Source organism: Rhipicephalus microplus, chromosome 1 (assembly GCF_043290135.1).
Source record: "Rhipicephalus microplus isolate Deutch F79 chromosome 1, USDA_Rmic, whole genome shotgun sequence".
NCBI classification, from domain to species: domain Eukaryota; kingdom Metazoa; phylum Arthropoda; class Arachnida; order Ixodida; family Ixodidae; genus Rhipicephalus; species Rhipicephalus microplus.
The window spans coordinates 46,857,810-46,878,613 of NC_134700.1; the positions used below are offsets into that span (position 1 = coordinate 46,857,810).

General features: G+C 44.3%; 1 protein-coding gene across 1 annotated transcript in view; it reads right to left on the reverse strand.

The window, feature by feature from the left end:
- Positions 1–20,804, reverse strand: part of LOC142763193 (uncharacterized) — a 493,700-nt gene that overhangs the window by 408,623 nt on the left and 64,273 nt on the right. The window contains exon 2 of the mRNA XM_075865126.1: positions 13,894–13,959. Coding sequence (XP_075721241.1) covers positions 13,894–13,959 — 66 coding nt within the window. The remainder of the gene's footprint in view (positions 1–13,893; positions 13,960–20,804) is intronic.

Below are 20,804 nucleotides of genomic sequence, written 5' to 3' on the forward strand. Positions count from 1 at the left end.
GACGTAGTAGTTCATCGTACAAACCGCTCATAAAAGAATCATCAGCATTAGGACATCGATAAACCGCACAGAGAAAAAATGACATATCAGCAAATGAAAGTTTTAAAAGCAGACTCTCTCTCACTGGAAAACGCTCAGCAATAGTTACATCAATGCCATACTTGATAATGACAGCCACTCCACCGCCCCGATGACCACGATCACATCGAAAAAGTTGGTAGTTCGGCGGAACTATCTCGCTATCGCCAATGGCTTCATGTAACCAAGACTCTGTTATCACACAGACATGAGGATCGTGCGTGAGCAAAATATTTTCCAACTTTTCAATTTTATTTGTTATACTCCGTGCATTGAAGCAAAGCAAACGAAGTTGGTGCTCCCCTAATTGCTAGCTGGGATTCCCTACGGCACTCTCATGTGACACTTTCCTACGCGCATTAAGCGAGTCGTCCCAACAGAAAAAGGTGTGATCAATACGAAGCTTATCGTGAACAAGAGCAACCTTGCTACCGCTTTCTCTGTCTGCTTTTGCAGTTGCCCATAGCAGTTTTCTTTTGCGGAGTGTGTCAGGACAGTAGTCGTTTTGAAGATAAATTTTGGTTCCCTTCAGCTTATGTGCTTGACGCAACACAGCTTGCTTTTCCGTATAATCTTGGAAAAAAAGTATAACAGGACGTCTGCTTGATACCGGCTTGCCTAATCTATGAATCCGCGCAATTGTCGTGCATTTCACCCCTAATTGATCATGAAATATGCCCTTCACTACCTTTTCACGTAGCTCTGCTTCAGATTCACTCCCAGCAGCGCTGATACCAAATACAAGAAGATTATTCCGGCGACTGCGATTCTCAAGGTCAACCAGCTTGGACTGATGAATATCAATTAACTGCTGAATGGAATCTACAGACTCCTGTATCGATTCGCTCACGCCCTTCTGAGTTTGTAGTTGCTTAACATTTGCTTCTAAGTTATTCAGACGCACTCCAAAGGTGCTTATTAATGATTCTGTTGAGTCTAAACGTGCTCTAAGGCTTACAAGTTCTGCTCGGATATCAGATTGTCCCTTCAAGAGCTCGTGAAACATTTCATCAACAGTTGGCCCAGGGTTTTGCTCGACATCTCCACACAGCAATAACTTGCAAACAAAATAACATTCATATGCAATAATAAAACATGTCTGTGGGCACGGCACAATAAGAAGTACAATTTCGTCTCCAGACCTATGATTTGAAAGAGAAAAACTAACCTGTACAACGAAAAAGAAGCGTTTCGTTAGCGGCATCTTTCCAGCCGCTTCGCCGTGCCCACTGAAGGTCCAACTGTGTGGCCTGTCTTTAAAAGGGCGATCCAACGATGACGTCACGGGCATGCAATGTTCCAGAGGGGGCGTATCCAGTATGTCCAAATTCGATGAAGGCACTGGACAGTAGTTAGCAGAGACAGATGTAATCGCCGCAACTTCATTCCCGGTAGTGCAAGGTTCCGATGGCCCGGCGAGCATGAAACACAAGGCCTGTACAACGAAAAAGAAGCGTTTCGTTAGCGGCATCTTTCCAGCCGCTTCGCCGTGCCCACTGAAGGTCCAACTGTGTGGCCTGTCTTTAAAAGGGCGATCCAACGATGACGTCACGGGCATGCAATGTTCCAGAGGGGGCGTATCCAGTATGTCCAAATTCGATGAAGGCACTGGACAGTAGTTAGCAGAGACAGATGTAATCGCCGCAACTTCATTCCCGGTAGTGCAAGGTTCCGATGGCCCGGCGAGCATGAAACACAAGGCCTGTACAACGAAAAAGAAGCGTTTCGTTAGCGGCATCTTTCCAGCCGCTTCGCCGTGCCCACTCATACCTTGAGTACCCTTAAATGTAATAATTGCACACTGTTTTTTTTATTTTGAAGCTATGACACTGAACGTTAAGGGAAGTAGCACTGCGCCCTTCATTTCATAAGCGCTAGCAGGAATATGCGAGGGAAAAGTTCTTCCTGTAAATTCATGTTTACATTATTCCAATATTTATACTATATTGCCACCTAGAGTTGTAAGCTGGCAAGCCCTAGCAAGCCTAAAAGGGCGAAGAGAATGAAGAAGAAGTGTGTGTTTGCGCTTCGTTTGAAGATACGGCGTGCGTCGCCTAAAACTCAGGGTTCTCCAGTGAATCACAAGATCAAGAACGAAAAATATCAGAAGAAAAGCGCTTCAAAAGAGGACTTTTTGAAAGATAGCTTCTTGTAAAAGGCAGTGCATATTGCTGGTATCTCGTCAAAATAGGTGGATTAAAAAATGTTACAGTGGAACTGCCGATCAATTTTTTTCTGTGACAACTGACTTATATTACCTTAGTAATCAATATGTTCTTGATGTAATTCTTTGCAAGAAACTTGGCTTTCACACGAAAAGTGTTTTTATATAAAAAATTACTGCATCTTTAGGTTAGACTGACCCTCCAAGGGTGGTGGCTTAGCCGTATTTACTACTTCGAAAATTGCTCATCGAGTTAAAATTACAGGTCAAGTACTAGATTCAGACAATAGAATTTTAGCGTTAGATATCTCCCTTCCGGGGGGCCCCACTTTTTCGTTGGTGAATGCTTATTTTCCAGCGTGTGTTCAAGATATTTCTGTGCGTAATTTTGTACTTTCATCATGTAGAAAGCGAATAGTATTAGCGGGTGACTTCAATTCTCACCATACATCGTGGGGTTTCAGAACCGATATGAGTGGGAAGCGTTTGTGGGATCTCGTTTCACAGTATAACCTAACATGCATTAACACACGAACACCCCCTTTTGTTAGTAGTCGGTCTCGATCCACGATTGACCTTTTTTTCTACAGTCCTAACCTCGCTATCACTACATGGTCTATTCTAAACTTGGGTACAAGTAGTGACGACTTGCCTATATATTTTGAGATTGTATGTCTGGTGACCTCGGTAATCAGCCACTCAATAACTCACATAAATTTTAGTACATTTGAAAAATCACTACAGGCCGCCTGGTCACACCGAATAGTTGAAAGTGAAGAGCAAACGACCATGAATTTAAGTAACATGATAAAAGAATCGGTAAATAAATCGAAATTCAACGTAAACGTAAAGGGAACTATCAAAGGTCCTTCTAATCCTTGGTGGAATTCAACTTGTGCACGCGATTACAGACTAAGAAGAGCTGCTTTGTGTGAACTACTTTACAACCAATGCCCTAGAAATTGGAGTGACTACAAATATGCGGCTGCCATTTTTTAAGAGAACAGTTGCCGCTGCGAAAGACAGCTATGACAGTCAGCATTCTGAGTTTCTGTCAAAACCTAGCAACAGTAAATCTTTCTTTATTTCTTCAGAACCAAAAAACTTATACCTTTATCTAACAGCATTGAAACAGTGATTTCTACTCCAAGTGAACTGTCTAGTTTTCTCGAAGATATTGCAAAAGGACTTCAAAGTCGCTTTGTGTCAGCCTTATCAAACCATTCGCGATCTTCCGAGAAAAGTGACAGTTTTCAGGAGATCACTGCTTTGGAGTTAGAACAAGTAGTAAGAAACTTGCCCAATACTGCGCCAGGTCCTGACGGCATAAATAATTCGGCAATAAAAATCATCCATAAGGTTTTACCCCGGGAACTCCTGACATTGGTTAACCACTCTATCAGAAACTCATGGACTCCACCTGATTAGAGAATCGCTAAGATAATTTCTTTATTAAAAAACAAGGTGCTGGGTTTACGATAGATAACTTCATGCCTATAGCACTTACATCTAATTTGGTAAAACTAATTGAAAGGATCTTACGCATTAGGATAGATAATTGGTTGAATAAAACATGGTCTTGAGCCCATGCCAAATTGGCTTCAGGCGTGGTTGCTCAATTTGGTGTGCCCATGTCGATTTAGAAAGTAGAATACAGCTTGCCCGTTATAACAAACAATATGCCGCCTTAGTAACCCTAGACATCACAAAAGCTTATGAACTGTGGAACATTCAAAACTAATTATTTCACTTAAAAACGCAGGTCTGCCCCAATTTTTTGTAGCATGGGCGAATTCATTCTTAAGTGACAGGGAATTTTGCTGTTCTCAATCTGGTTTCTCATCTCTAAGGCACAAACAAACTACAGGTCTCCCACAAGGATCAGTGTTATCGCCACTGTTATTTAATATTTTACTATGCACTATTTTTGTACAGGTGGGCGTGCAAGTGTATGTATATGCAAGTGTATGTATATGCAAGTGTATGTATATGTATATGTATGTGCAGCTGCAGGTATACATTCACTTTATCTAAGTCTGCAGACGTATATGAACGCTCTAGAAACGTGGTTAGAAAAAATAAATTTATCACTGAATGTCAAAAAAAGTGCGATGGTAGTTTTTTCTCTGAGTGTTCCAGTCCATATCGCTTTTCATTACCGGCAAGACGCTATCCCGCATGTGGATTCCGTTAAGTATTTAGGGATCACTTATACTGAAAAACTTATTTGGAGTCCACATACAGAAAACATGGCTGCCAAAGGAACTCGTGAGCTGAGGATGCTTCGTAGACTCAGCGGCAAACGTGCAGGTTTACGCCGTAATGTCTTCATCATGATTTCCTGCATGTATATTCTTCCGATATTAGAGTTCGGCTGCGTCTTGTTTTCTGGTGAACCTGCATACAAACTACGACCACTGGTTCTTTTAGAACGCGAATCGTTACGATTATGACTTGAACTTCGAAAATTTGTATCAAAGACTATTTTACACAAAGAAGCACGCCTGCCATCTTTTAGTTCTTGGTTTAACATCCTAACCGTGTGTACATTTCTAAAGATCTATGCATCGCCATTGAGGAGATTGCAATATATTTTTTTTTAAACATCCGATGGAATTTTTCAGCCATCAGTGGCCAGGATTACGGTTTCCTCAAGTCATTTCGCACAGACACAATTGGAAACATTAATAGTGCAGCTCCGTGAGATACTAATCATTAGCACAATTGTACAAACAAGTCGAGTAGACTTTGATGACATATTTTTAAATAATTGCAAACATTTACCCAGTAGACACCTAAATTGCATTTTGGAGGACCATTTATCTAGATTAGAAACGGCTGCAGTGATAGCAACTGATGCTTCAGTTTGTGAGGAAAAGGCAGGGGTGGGAATTGCATCATTATATTTAGATTGGTCTTTTTCAATTCGATTACCGGACTTTACTGCTATTTATCATGCGGAATTACTTGCCATTATATTAGCTCTACGGAAATTACCCCTATCACTATCAGAAGCCGTCATTCTGACAGACAGCCTATCCGTCTATTCCTGTTTAACTGCATCAATTTTTTCAAATTCATTAGAAATATTTTATTCCCTCATTCCAAGACATATACGTATTATTCGCTTGGTATGGGTACTTGGACACATGGTTATTCCTCTAAATGAACAAGCGGATGTGCTCGCACTTCTATCATGTAATGGTGCGATAATTTCTATTTTGCCGACGTTGGCGTTTGTAAGTGCGGCATGTTTTGAAAAATTTGCCGTATCGGACAACTTCGCAAAGTCGGCGTTGTCAGTTTCTCAGTTCCCTCACCTCAATTATGTTGGAAGAATTGATGGTGTCCCTCCAGAAGGACCGAGATCGCTGTTAGCAAAATACGATTTCGAGTCCCCCAACTGAATTTTTACCTACACCGGTGTGGTCTGGTATAGTCACCTTTATGCCTCCATTGCTATGAGCGTGAATCTATTGATCATTTCTTTCTAACGTGCAGATTATTCAACAATCAGAGGAAAAGACTTCTGGATGAACCGCTTCAAAGGTTGAGTTTAAATTTATCCCTGCCGGTTCTTTTTTCCTTCGGGTTACCGTGTTGGGTTTCAGCCACCGGAATGTTTGCGAAGCCGTTTGCGATTTCCTTCGGGAGACGAGAAGAATGGAATGCTAAATTCATCGTTAAAAATATCAAAATCAACCATATTCCTTAAAAAATCAACATTTTAAATTATGAACACTTCCTTTTAAATAGCCAGACACCAATCGTTTCATGGCCGATCCCCCATGGTGGGTTGCGCCAGGATAAAAAAAGAGACAAACAAACAGATACACGCTCGTGTCTTTCTACCCCGCTATTCCTGTCTTGTCTTTACGGCTGTTGGTGCGTGACAAACTGGGGGACCTGCTGAGTAATCTACGGACCGTAACCCTCCACATAGAAAAACTCAAGCGTCATACCGGTGGTCACTCCTGTGCACCGCACCAGCAGAAGAATCCGAGCGCAATCCCCTGAGTTTGGACTGCTCGCAAACAACATGCCAGCTTCCACCAGCCCTACCAACACCAACCCCATCAGTACGAATGGCACAACGTCGCTTCATTGCACCTCACTCACACCGCGAACGCCAAATCCCTTTCATGGAACTACACTTGAGAATGTCGAAGATCGGCTTGTTCATTACGAGTTTGTTGTCGTGCGCAACCAGTGGGACGACGCAGACAAACTGCGGCACTTCTATTTCAGTCTTTTGGACGGCGCACGTGTATGGTATGACAACCGAGCAGGTTTTCTTACATCACGAGAAGACTTCAAACGCCGACTTCTTGGAACATATGCCAGCCCTGCCCGCCGGGGGAGAGCTGAGCGCGATCTGCAGTCCCGCATACAACTGCCGAACGAAGGGGTTCCGATGTATGTCATGGACATGACGCGTCTTTTCCACCGAGCTGACCCCGGCAAGCCAGAAGAAAAGAAGGTACGGTACCTCATTCGCGGGGTGGGCTCGTGCGCCGTCCACCCAAGACTGTGTCAGAATTCCTCACAGAAGCTCTCATTATCGAAAGCACTTTTAGGCACCAGGCCCCGACATACGAACGACACGTCAACGCTTCAACTACGGACTACTTGGGAGCTTTCGGTGGCCAAATGAATTTCTTCCAAGAGCTCATAGGTTCAGTCATCTACGAAAAACTTCAGAAGCTGTCAGTGCCCTCGCAGCCCACTATCTCTTCGTTGCCCAGCGTTGTCCGAGATGAGTCCAGCATGCCTTAAGAGAACCGCCTTTCATACGGGATTATCAACCACCCAATGACTTTCCCCGCTTGTCGTATCCTCAAGCTTCGCGGCGACCTGTTACACCTGCAATTCCGCATCCCACCGTGGCCCCAGCCATGCTGCAGACGGTCCAAGCAGCGCCATATTACAGCGCATCTCGCCTGATCTCGCGAAAATCAGACGTATGGCATGCGCCACATCAAGGTCCTCTCTGCTTTCACTGTGGCGAAGCTGGGCATCTGTACCGACATTGTTCTTACCGATAACTTGGACTACGCGGATTTTCAATGAACTCACCACCACCCAGGTTCGGTCAGCGGCCCCCTGAAATGTGGATCAGCAGCGCGGAACTTCGTCATCCTTGCACCAGTCACGCTCCCCGTCACCGCGGCGATTTTCTCCTAATCGCCGTACCTAATCGAGCGTGGCGCAGGGTCGGTCACCCAGTCCACGCCAGGAAAGCTAACCACAGCGACCTTCGGGGGCAAGGCAGCTCATAATGCACAAGCTCAAGGCCTCCTACCGACGCTTCCGTAAACGGACGATTCCCCGACGACGACGACACGAGCTGGTTCCGCAAAGATTTCATTTGACATTCCAGTGCTGCTCGACGGTCGCAAAGTCAGTGTTTTAGTAGACACGGGTGCGCATTTTTTCATACTTGAAAAACAGGCTGCTCTCCTGAAGAAAGTGACGATGCCTTGGAACCTCAGGCCAATTTGTACTGCTGGCTGGCACATCGTCACGCCACTCGGCGTCTGCACAGCACGAATACAGATTCGTGGTTTTACTTTCATTGTCAGCTTGAGCAACCTCCATCAGTGTTCTCGAGACCTGATCATTGGCATGGACTTCCTGAGGGACCACGGTGCTATCATCGACATTCGACAACCCCTCGAGACGTTCTCAGCAAAATGCGCCACAACAGAGCATAATCCCAGCCACAATCAAGTATGACTGCGTGTAATTGACGATGTTGTGACAATACCACCGCGCTCAAGTGTTATGGTTCAAGTGGCGTGTAACAAATCAGCACACGGTGAAATTATGGTGGAGAGCAATCAATTCCTACTCTTTTCCCAAGGTGTCTGCGTAGCGCGATGCCTTGTAGACCTCCAGGCTGGCCACGGTGAGGTGCATGTTACAAAATGCAGATACGAGCGCCGACACCTTTTCCCTGGTACTGTGATCGCCTGTGCCTACCCTGTAATCAATTTGAATGAGTGTTTTGCTTACGAGGCAACCAATAATGCCGAAACACCTCTCCGGAGCGTCGACATAAATCCAACGCTTTCTGACAAAAACAAACGAAGGCTTAACGACCTGTTGATAGAATTCCACCCCTGTTTTGCACGTTCATAGAGAATCCATCAGACATTGATTACCAAACACCGTATTATCCCCTACGGTGACGTGCTTCCTATACGGCAACAGCCTTACCGCATTTCTCCAACCGAACAACGCGCGATTGAAAAGCAAGTGAAGGAAATGCTTCAAGACGGTGTAATACAGCCATCGAGCAGCCCATTGCCAGTGGTCCTTGTAAATAAGAAGAATGGTTCACTTCGCTTTTGTGTCGATTATAGGAAGCTGAATAAGGTCACAAAGAAAGACGTGTACACATTGCCTCGAGTGGACGATTCTCTTGACAGGCTGAGGTGACCAAAGTAATTTTACTCAATCAACCTCAACAGTGGTTATTGGCGAATTGAAGTCGGTGAACATGACCGCGAAAAAACGGCTTTTGTAACTCCTGACGGTGTGTATGAATTCCGAGTGCTCCCATTCGGTCTGTGTTCCGCCTTGCCCGCCTTCCAACGAATTATGGATACCGTTCTAGCCGACCTCAAGTGGAAAAGTCCTCGTCTATCTAGATGAAGTTGTTGCCTTTTAAAGAACGTTTGACGAGCACCTTCATCGCCTTCGGAGTGTTCTTGAAGCTATACGATCCACTGACCTTACCCTCAAGCTTGAAAAGTGTCATTTCGGCTACAAAGAATTGAAGTTCCTGGGTCACATTGTGAGCGCTGCAGGCGTTTGACTCGATTCCGAAAAAACTGCTGCTGTGGCCGCTTTTCCAGCTCCGACAGACAAGAAAAGTCTTCGACGATTGCTGGGGTTTTGCGCCTACTATCGCCGCTTTATACAAAACTTCTCTGAGATTGCGGAGCCGCTCATCAGATTTACGCGTGACGACACCCCATTTCTGTGGACTGACGAACAAGTGACTGCCTTTGCAGAACTGCAGTATTGATTGTCTTCTCCTCATGTACTTGGTGATTTCGATGAGGATGCTGACACAGAGGTGCACACTGACGCAAGCAACATTGGTCTCGGAACTATCTTGGTGCAAACACAAGGTGGGACCGAACGTGATATTGCCTACGCGAGCCACACTCTATCACGTGCCGGAACCAACTAATCAACGTCAGAAAAGGAATGTCTCGCGGTGAAATAGGCGATTACAAAGTTAAGGCCTTATCTCTATGGGCGCCCATTTAAAGTTGTGACTCATCACCTCGCTTTATGTTGGTTGGCTAACCTCCGAGACCCTTCTGGGCGATTGGCACAACGGAGTCTGCGACTTCAGGAGTTCGCTGTCACCATCGTATAAAAGTCGCGTAGAAAGCATGAAGACGCCGACACGCTATCACGAGCACCACTGGAATCCGACCATGCAGCTGTAGAAGACGACAGTGCCTTCCTGGGGACTCTCAGTGGGGCGGGTCCCATTATTAAGCAACGAGAGGACCTCGAGGTAAGGCCCATCATGGATCATTTAGAAGTCAGCACCGCGGCTTTTCCTTGTCCACTTTCCCGTACGTTGCCGTCATTTTGTTTACGACATGGCATATTATACAAGAAAAGCACCGGTGTTGGCAGCAGATCTTATCTTCTAGTCGTTCTTCAAGATCTTCGTGATGACATCCTATTATCCTGCCACGATGAGCTGACATCCGGCCATCTGGGATACTCATGGACACTCGACCGGGTATGACAGCTATATTTCTGACCAAAACTCGCAGCTTGTGCCACACGCTACGTGAAAGCGTGCCGCGGATGTCAGCGTCGCAAGTCACCACCTGTAAAGCCTGCAGGCATCCTACAACCTATCGACCCACCGTGTACGTCGTTTGACCAAGTTGGGATGGACCTCCTTGGACTGTTTCCTTTTTCTCACTCCGAAAACAACTGGATCATCATCGCCACTGATTACTTGGCGCGTTACGCTGAGACGAAGCCATTGCCACGCGGTACAGCATCTGAAGTTGCCCAGTTTTTCATGCACCAAATTGTGCTTCGTCAATGTGCCCCGTCATTCATCATCACTGACCGAGAGACAGCGTTTACAGCAAAACTGTTGGACGACATCTTCAAGCTCAGTTCCATGAACCGCCGTAAAAGAACCGCATACCACCGCATACCACCCCAGAGTAACGGCTCTACAGAAAGGCTGAATAAAACGCTGGTGGACATGATTTCTATGTACGTGGATGTGCAGCATAAAACGTGGGACGAGATCCTGTCATACGTGACGTTTGCGTCCAACACCACAACCCAGGAAACGACAAGGTTCGCACCATTCCGCCTCGTTTACGGTTGAGACGTGCAAACCATGCTAGATGCCATGATTCCTTGTGACATCGACCAGCACGAGCTGCTAACTGCTGATGTCGAGGATTACAATCAGCGTGCAGAGGAAGCACGTCAACTAGCCCGCGTGCGCATAGGATCGCCGCAATGTGAAGACAACCGAAGGTAAAATATCTACTATCAACAAGTCACCTATCAACCCGGCGACCAAGTGTGGGTTTGGACTCCTGTTAGACGGCGAGTAATCAGCGAGAAACTGCTGAGCAAGTACTTCGGACTCTACAAAGTATTACGGTGGTTGAACGAGGTCAACTATGAAGTTATTTTAGACGGAGGCTCGAGAACGACGCAGCGCCACTGACCACGAACAGAGATTGTGCATGTCGTCTGCCTAAAACCTTATTTTACGCGGTGATACTCACCCTAATGTGCCCGGGCAGCAAACATATTTTTTTACGTTGTCCATTGGGTCTCTAACGAACTTTGAACTGTGTTATTGTTTTTATGACCAACCAATGACATTTTTTTTTGCACCTGCACATGCCCTGTGCACTGCAAGCATCGTTTCTCCTTTTTTTCGCCTTATGGGCGCTGCTGTCACCTTGTGTATAAGCATCGCGTCGATGCTCTAATGGGAGGGGGAATAATGCCACCTACAGTTGTGAGCCGGCAAGCCCTAGTGAGCTAAAAAAGGCAAAGAGAACGAAGAAGAAGTGTGTGTTTGCCCTTCGTTTGAAGATATACGCTCGTGTCTTTCTGCCCCGCTGTACCTGTCCTGTCTCTACTGCTCTTGGTGCGTGACAGTATAAAGTGGCAAACTACGTGTTTCTAGTGCATGGATTGAACTAACTCGCACTTCAATTAAAGTCATTGGCAGTTAGATTAAACACGGTGGCATTTGAATTGAACTCACTGGCACGCGGCCTGAAGGAGTTGGCGCTTTGAATAAATGTTTGGCACATGGAATAAATAGCTGAGCGCTCAGAAAATTTCAATGATATGCAGATTATTTAAGCTGGCACTTGAAATAAAGTCAGCGGGAAAACCTGTAGTAGCAGCAGAGCGGAAGTAGCGGGAGCCAACAACGGCCACTGAACGATTTCCACCATGGCCTCCAAGATGGCAGGTATTCTTGGTGAAACTGGGTCCCACTAAATGGCTCAACCTGCCCAGTTTAACTCAGCGAAAATGGAACTTTGCAACCACTCACGCTATTCCCCACAGTAACGTCCAGCAGTTAATTTTTCCATGAACAAATGCGAAACAAACAAGTAAAATTTCTTACTTTTTTTGATGCACGGAAGGTTCTTTATTTAGTGCAGCTTGTTCGATTACTACACAATAATTGTAGGCGCTAACTCTGACGTCATCGGGATCATTTTTCGAATATCCTACTTGTTCCGCATGTATTCTCGTGCATTTATTATAGTTTTTCGGTACGTTGGGCACTGCTGCTGATAATATCGTTGTTTTAGACGTTGTCATACATTGAGCATTTATTCTTATATAAACTGTTATTTAACTTCAGTGTCCCTTTATGGACTCAGACGGGAGCAGGTAGGCAACGTGCTGTCTATCTTTTAATAAGACATAACATGCGCGCGACCATTCGTGATCACGTTGGAAAAAAAGATAGCCCTTAGAGGGACCCTGGAAACTTTTTTGAGCCTGGTCAAAAAGCACTGCCGATCGGTAGTAGAGGGTCCCGACAACACGCGAGCTAAATATTAAAGCACGGCACGCGACTTGGAATTCACAATGAATTATCAAAGTCTGCTAAAAATTGCTTTCTTTTCTCTTGACAAATCACGGAACATGCGCAAAAGTTGGACGCACCAAGCCTAATAATCAGTCATTGGCTGATTGTAGCATGGCACGCTTGGTCTTTACAGAGATTGCGCCGCGGGAGGTCACGACTTATCCACGCGTGCACGCGCTATCACACAGAAAAAAGCCTCGAATTCGAAGGAAAAAAAAATGAAAAGCTCTCAAGGTCACGGGGCTTCTGTGGCGTTTTTATTTGCCCTTGCCATCCCTCCCTGCTTAGCTTCGGCTCTTTCGTCGGGAGGGAGAAGAGAGAATGCAATTGCCGCATGCAAGAAATATTTCTAACTCCACTTGCACTGGACGGATTCTTGAAGTTTTTGCGGCGTTGAATTCGTGAGGCAATGAGCTCTTCTAGTGAGTTCATTCAATGGTTATTTGAAAACGTGTTTCAAGGCCTCTTCAAGGGGGTATGTAAGGGTAAATGGAATATCTCAGTTTTAGCATATTAGATTAGAAACGGCTTCCAGTATTTCCATAATGTTTACGTTCTCCCAAAAAATGCCACTGTATATCAAGTGACACCGTTTTTGTATGCCTAAGTCAGTTATTCTTCCTACGGCCCACTCCCAAATTTTAAAGAGGGTTCACTTATTTGAAGCATTTTGTCTCTGTATCTACAGAAGGAAATGTAATGATATTCAGCCGTGTTATTGTAGAAACTCATACGCGTGAACTAAAAAAATTATTTCATTCTTAAGAAGCTTCTGTAAAAAGAAAAAAAGCTATATGCACCAGGCCGTAGAGTCTGCGCGTTGTTGCGTGATTTTTTTACAGCTTCATTTTTTATGAAATGAGATTTTTTTTGTTCGGATTAGTTCTAACTCGTTATAGCTAACGTCTACAACTTTCATCAAAATCGATTGAATACTTTGGTGAAAAAGTACATTGAAGTTGAAAAATTTATATAAAAAGGCAATTTGAGAAAATTTATGTTTTAAGTATGCATGCTGCTTGCGCCAGAGGGCGCCCGGTGCTATTCGGCGCGGCATTTAAATCGCTTCGAGCGGTCGCGTGACGTCAGGCCTCTACAGGTTTGCTTCTCAGACTCCGAGTCTAGTGGATTTTTTTGTTTTCGAAATTGCTAATTTGATTCTTGGGGGTTTTCTTCCCCCAATACACTCTTACTTTTTATATGAGTGTCATGACAAAGGCGTAACGACAGCATCTGCTGATGAGATTAGGTGGATATGGGCTTGCTTTGGTACTCTGCAATGAAGCTGGGAGTTGGCGTCTGTCTTGTGTACATCTCTTTCTTGTACGTGTTTTTAGCTGAAGCATGCAGTGCACTATGTTCCAAGTATGCAAGAACTAGCCCAAACGAAAGCGTTGCCGCTGACACCACCTTCGTTAATTCAAGCTGTAGCTCTAGGATATATTTTGTCTGTTTTATTTGGCCGAATACTCTCCAAAAGAATATTCTCTCCAAAAGAATATTCTGCAAAAGTACTCACGAGGTAAGTAGTGACGAGGACCACAGCCAAGGAACACTTCAGTGCAAAAATCGTAGAATCTCGTACCTGCGAGGAAGAGTGCAACATTGTAGCTTACAAGCTAGCTGAATTTTCAATACTGTTGCAATATGGTACAGACATTGGTCGTTGCGCTGCTGCCATATCTATTAGATGCGAAATAGCTCTTTGGCTAGCCTTTGTAACTCTGTCCTTCCGCACCGGGGCGGTGCCAAGTAGGCCATGCTTTCCCTCACAGTGCGCGCGCTAGACGTCACTCTCTCCCTAGCTTGTCACCGCTGGCCGCGTGTCATCTCTTTCTCGTCACCCTCGCCACTGCTCGTAACGCTCGAGCCCAGTCCTCATATCGGCATCATCCCCTCACCAGTGTCACCTCTCTCAATCTCGTGACGAGAAGAAGTCGCGGGTAGGCGCGCTCGCGCGCCGTCGTCTGGCCCGGCTGCCAGTTTACAAAAGCGGGAGGATAGACCCCCCCCCCCCCCCCTCCCCAATGCACTGCGCCAGGCGGCCTCACGAGGCTCTTGGAAGCCGCGCGCTCATCGGTTCGTCCATGATTTCGTCAGAAAACATGGCTGCGCCCATGACGATGCTCCAGGCAGCTGCAAGCAAGACTAAATAAGTGCGCTGTGTCCGCTGAAGCAATCTTGGTGGTGAAGAACGCTTTCCAATCATTTGGAGGCACGCGAAGAAACTTCAAGTGTGCTGAGAAATGCTGTGGGTGCAGGTGCCTCTATTGAAGCTGCACATCACTGCCGCCGACAGTGTTGGTCCGTTTTCAGCGGCTACAGGAGATACCAAGAAGTGGACAGTCGTATCCAGGGAAGATTAGGGAGACGTCAAGATGCTGGTCTTGGTAAGTTATTTTTTGCAGTTCCGAACAGAGCCATAAAATGCTTGCTTACGAGACTGTCGGTGCAATCCAGTTCGCAAACATTACTGGGGCAGGCGCAGCTTTGGTTACTGCACTACTCAGCGAGTGCACGACTGCTGCTGCTATTGCAGCAGCTTTAATATACATAGACGTCAGCGGAATAAGTTAAACAACATCATCAACAGCAACAACAACAACAACAACAAAATTGGCCCCGTATCTGCATGGAAATCTGCAAATGTCGCCAAAAGACGATAGTCTTGCGTGTGAAGAGAGTGAAAGAAACATTTGTTTGATGTTCTGCGCTAGAAATTCGGTGAATGGTATTCTGGAGGCGCTGCGTTAGAGTGTCTCGAGCGTGCAGCGGAGGCGAACGAGCGCATCAAGTCACGTCACACGTGAGACATGAGCACTATCTCTCAGTTTTTTTCGAAAACCAGACGCGCGGCTCTGAAACGGGCTTCTCAAAGGTGATAAGGTGTTGGACGCAAGGTGACGGGTAGGTGCCACCACCATGCCTAAGTTTCAGCCGGGGACCAGTCTTCACCGGGGTTTTTCTCTGATGAAGGCTGGTCCCCGGCTGAAACGTATAAAAATAAAAAGGTGTTTTAGCAAAGCGTTGGAAACACTCGCCTTTTCGTGCTAGCGTTGCATGGTCAGCGCAGCGTGATAAACGCTATGGTTCTTAAAATTACTTATATATGCCTTTTCTAGTAAAAGATGCACATACAGAATATATAGGTGTTGTTATGGTGCCTCATACATGCGCAATAATTTCTTTTTAATTGACAATCGCACAAGTATGCACGCTGATTCTTGAGCAACATTGGAGGGCGCTGCGGATAGGGTCGGCCATATGGGGTATCAGCAGGTGTTGTTTAGCGCCCCCAAATCCGTTAGGGGTGAACAAACAGACAAATGTAGAAACAGACAGACAGACCAAAATTTTTACGTCGAAGGTCCCCAAGAAAGACTATCGTCTTTAAAAGAAAATTAAACTGAAACTCACCGCTTCGAGTGTTTGTCGAAAGCTATCAAATAAAAAAAGTACGCAAGCGTTTGTTGAGGCTTCAACGCAGATCTGCTATGTATTTCGGGGAAGGCATGAGTAAATCTTTACGATCGAGTGCCCAGAGAAAGCATCATGTTGCGAATCACTTTTTAGTGTGGGAAAGACTGCAGTGTCTAAATCAAAACTGCAATCAGGAATTGTTAGTGGTTCGGCCTTGCATTCATTACACGTCAATTATTAACAAATTCCCAGTGAATGAAGTGAATAACGACCTGCTGGTAAATTGCGCGTAAGGTTCAAAAACGCACCCTCCTCGGCATTCCTTTTCACAGACAATGCATGTTCACGGGAGGCAAAGGAATTGTTATTGTGTGCCGAGTGCACGTGACAAGAAATGCTACACTAGCTGTAGGGTTGTGAATGATAAGTTTAAGAACAGTTTATAATCTGTTTGCAGCACCTTGCTGAAAAATTACATGGGCCCTTTGCAACATTGCCAGATCTGGCTCCCGGCAAAGAACAAAAAAAAAAACATCAATACACCTTAGGTCGGCAGGTAATTTTTGATTTATGGGGATTATGCTATCATTATTACCATAATTATACTAAAGGTGAAACTAAGAAATTGCACAATGCTACGCTGTCGACACATATTTGTTATGCATTGCTTAAAAACATACTGAAATTTTGGTGGTCTTGCAAAAGTTAGTTCACGTTTTTCTTTCAATGCAGCCTTGGCCTATCGTACAAGTTGCTAACAGGTGGTATGTAAAAAGACTGCACATAATACAGAGACACAGCCCTCTTTTTGTCGTCATTTCTAATCTCTTTATTTTAATAACCCAGTCCTACCAGTTCTCTATGCAAGAAATCATTTGTCCTTTGCAGCTGCTTAAGCTTGCTTCATTTCCGCAGCACTTGTTTTCAAACCTGCCGGAATGATAAAGGGGTCCTGACAGCAAACTTTTATTTTCTTGCGTCAAATGAAAGCCCCAGCCTTCAAGGATCTATAAAATGCACTGCAAAGTGCGAGTGCACTCTGCAAAAGTAATTACAGTATCATTTTAAAAGCCAGTTTTTATTTCCTCAGTGACCTGACATCGTTACACAATACGACCTCCTCGTCATGTGCTCGTGTGAGAATTCCTAAAACTTTCTCGGCTGCTGCGCGTTGTGGCTCCATGCCTAACCCACAAGAAGTCATTTCGATAGTTTTTGTGACGCTGAGTGGCCATTTTGGTACCTGATGTCATCACAACTAGCCAGATTGCAGCATGAAGTTCCTAGAATTGTCTGATGTGCCATAGAAAAACCTGACTTTATTATAAAAAATAATATATCTTATCATGATATTATTTACTTATCACTTGCTCAGAGTCATCTTTGTATTCATGCAATTCACATTGCAGAGCGAACTCCCCTTTGAAAAGTGGTGTCGTACTCCTATAGAATTTTGGTTATGGAGGCCTATGCGAAGGTGCCATTGAGGCCAACGTACCGCGCAACCTTTATATGTCTCTTCTGGCTTGCCATTTTTACAAAAGAGAATGGCCCTCTGTGACTCGCTGCTGAGTTTCGCAATTCTTCTATCGCTAGCACCAAGTCCCGAAAATCAATTCTTGGTGCAGCTGTATTCAGTTTTTTTTTTTCGAAGTTCCTTTTCACTCTCTTTTTGTAGCTAGCTTCACCCTCTTTAGTTCTCTCTTCTGTCAGGCTGATCATCATGTCAACGCACAGCCACAAAAGTCCGTTCATGAATGTTAATTTGTCCTTTTTTTTCTTTTCCCACTCCTCTTATTTATATTTGCATGCTGCAGGCCTCATTGAGCCTGCAGCATGCAAATATAAATAAGAAGTGGTGTGCGCCCGAGAGATGCTTTTTAGGGATGTGTATGATGAGCTACGTCATTTAAACGTAGGTCTTTCATCGTTTTGAGAAGTCTGCAACCATGTTTAGGTATTAAGATATGTCTCGATTAGCTGGCTTCACAAGCCCATTAACTGCTTAATGACATGGAGCAGTAAACTTGAGCGCGATTTGCTGTTTGTTTGTTCGTTTATTGGGATGGTGACTGTAAATCTGGTGCATTGTCTGTCATTAATACTAACTTTTTGTCAGACATCTTTGTGTTTAGAGGGAGATCAGACGGTTTGTATCCCCTTTTCTGCTTTTACTGCTACCATCCTTTTACAAGCTCTAATCTTTGATTTTTTACAATATTCTTTGAAGTCCATGTGAATGACCTCCAACGGTGCAGAAAAGTGTTGCGATTGTACCATTTGTTGAGTCAGCTGCCTAAACTTGACAGCATTTACTGTTTTACACATCAGCTAGTGAGATCCCCAATACTGATACTGCACCGCAGTCTTTCGCTGAAGCTTCTGGGAGCCTTTAAGAAGGCCAGTGCTTCTTTCTCTGTTGCCGTGCTATTCACTTCCACTTCGTTAAGCGTGTAGCTGCGGTAACCAACCACACAATGTTAGCAACTAATTTGCAGTCTTTCATCTTACCATTAGAGTTTCGCTCCTATTTGCTATTGTGTTTCATCTCATTCAGCTTGAATAGTAGAGAAGTCTAGTAGACTAAGTACAGAATCATGTCACATAGTTTTTAACAATGCGAACTTCCCTCTGCTGTCATTCCTTGAGTTCAGTCTTTGATTAGGCACTTGTGCAGCTGTCTGTCCTTGTACTCGATGTTATGTCATCTCTGTGACACACCTAAACGTGCAGACTTTTTCGCACGCAACTGTCCTAAAACCAAGTAAAAATGTCACAAGACAGCAGGTATGAACTCAAAATTTAAAAACATTTTGTTTTCTCCTCCGCTACTTCTAGGCTGGTTCTGAGCAATGGGATCAGTGACCGCAGCTGAAAGCTGCCGCGTGCTGCTGCTTGGCTCACTGTGGACAAGTACTGCAATAAGGACAGCATCTGTCTTTGTGGACTTTGTCTAAAGGCATTCAGCACACATAATTTCTCATTCTGCTTTACAGCAAACTGTTGTGCAACATAACCTTCGCTAACGTTTGAAAATGTCAAAATGAACCCATAATTTGGCAGAGCAAACCTGCTCCTATGGGGACTTCATATTTACTTTGAATATTATGAATCGCATATACTCTTTGTAGTGTTGGATGCTTTCGCTTTTCCTTATCCTAAAGCAAGAAAATCTGGCCTGTCAAGTCAACTGCAAGCACAGTTATACCACAGTACTGTCTGTCATCAGAGGTGAAATCAATGTCGAACCCACTTCAACTTTTCGGGGGCTGGGCGTACTTTCCACTGTGCTTTAATTTAATGTGTCCACTTTAATTTCTACCACGCTCATAATCACTGAATTGAAATGCTTTTTGCTGGTGATAAGATATTTTAAAATATGAAAATTCCATAGAGTAAGTCATTCGGCCTGTCTTGTCATTTCGATTGATTGATATGTGGGGTTTAACGTCGTTAAAACCACAATATGATTATGAGAGATGCCGTGGTCGAGAGCTGCGGAAATTTCAACCACCTGGGGTTCTCTAACGAGCTCCGAAATCTGAGCACACGGGCCTACAACATTTCCGCCTCCATCAGAAATTCAGCCGCCGCAGTCGGGTATTGATCCCGCCTGTCTTGTCAGTTTAACTGCTGTGTTATGGTTATGTGGGTCAATCAATCAACAATGTTTACCTGTTGCAAAATATATAAAGGAACTGAAGTTAGTAAATACAGAAGGAGGTCCCATAGCACAAGGCTGAAAGGCGACCTCCTGCGAAAAATATACATGTTGATAATTATAGCAAAATGGCAACTAAAAAGAGGCAAGTCATTAGGATAGGAATAAAGACAAGGCAATTCCGTAATGTAAACTTCAGTAGGAATGGTAATAAAACAATTTTTAGTAAGTATAGTTGGCTATGAAGAAAATTGCAGTAGAATCTTGAACAAAAGGAACTTTAATGAGTGATACAACGGACAACTGCAATCTACTTAAAACTATTTAATGACAAATGTTTAGTGCATAGTGGTATTGAATTCCAAAAATGTATTGCTGCACATATGTTAATGTGGTTGCCGTAGTTTGCTCGTGTATGTGGTAGTAAAAATTGTTGTTAAAGGCGAACTTGGTGTGATTAGCATTTACCAATGGAAATTTCTGCAAGACATTGGTTTTTACGAAACTTTCAAGACACCTAAATACAAGAATCCCCAGTTTATACTTGAATAAACTACACTCTCTAAGTACATCATGTTGCTGAAAAGTAGGGACACGCTGGTGAATGGAGCACTGAATGTTGAAATGCAAATGGTTTGAATTTGGAGACACCTAATACCAGAATCTCCAGTTTATATTTGAATGAATTACACACTGTTAGTACAATATGTTGTGGAAAAAGTGGCCACGCGCTGGCGATTGGAGTACTGAATGTTAGGATGTGAATGGCTTGGTTTCGGAGACGTTGAAGTGGGAAGACATGACATGGGAAGGTGCTCGCCCATGACGCTATGCAGAACATCATAGGACTGCGGATAATGTTGTAGTATAGTTTAGGCAAAGTTGAAGCGTGGTCATGTTCTTATACCATGAGCTATCATCTGCTTTATAAGTGAAATGCGATGATGGTACTTTAGATGCTCATCTAGGTGTACTCCCAAGAATGTGGACTTGGTGGTACAAAGATGTCTGTGGCTGTTGATTGTAATCGTGGGAGGTAGGTGAAAGAGCATTATGACAAGAATGGAAGATAATGAACTGTGCTTTATTTGTGTGAATTGTTCAACCATTAGCTGTGCACCAGTTCTTTAACAATAATGATTTCCAAGGACTTCTGCTGTGCAACTATAAGAGCTCTTTATATGCCATTGTTAAACCGAGAAAATGGGGGACCACAAGCAGGCCATTGCGACCAGCACGTCATTGCCTCATCTTGAAATTTGTTTGGAAACTTTCACTCTTACATCATGCTAGGTAGCTTAAGATGCAAGCTGCTCTAAGGATCAATGGGCTTTGTTATACAGTATCCA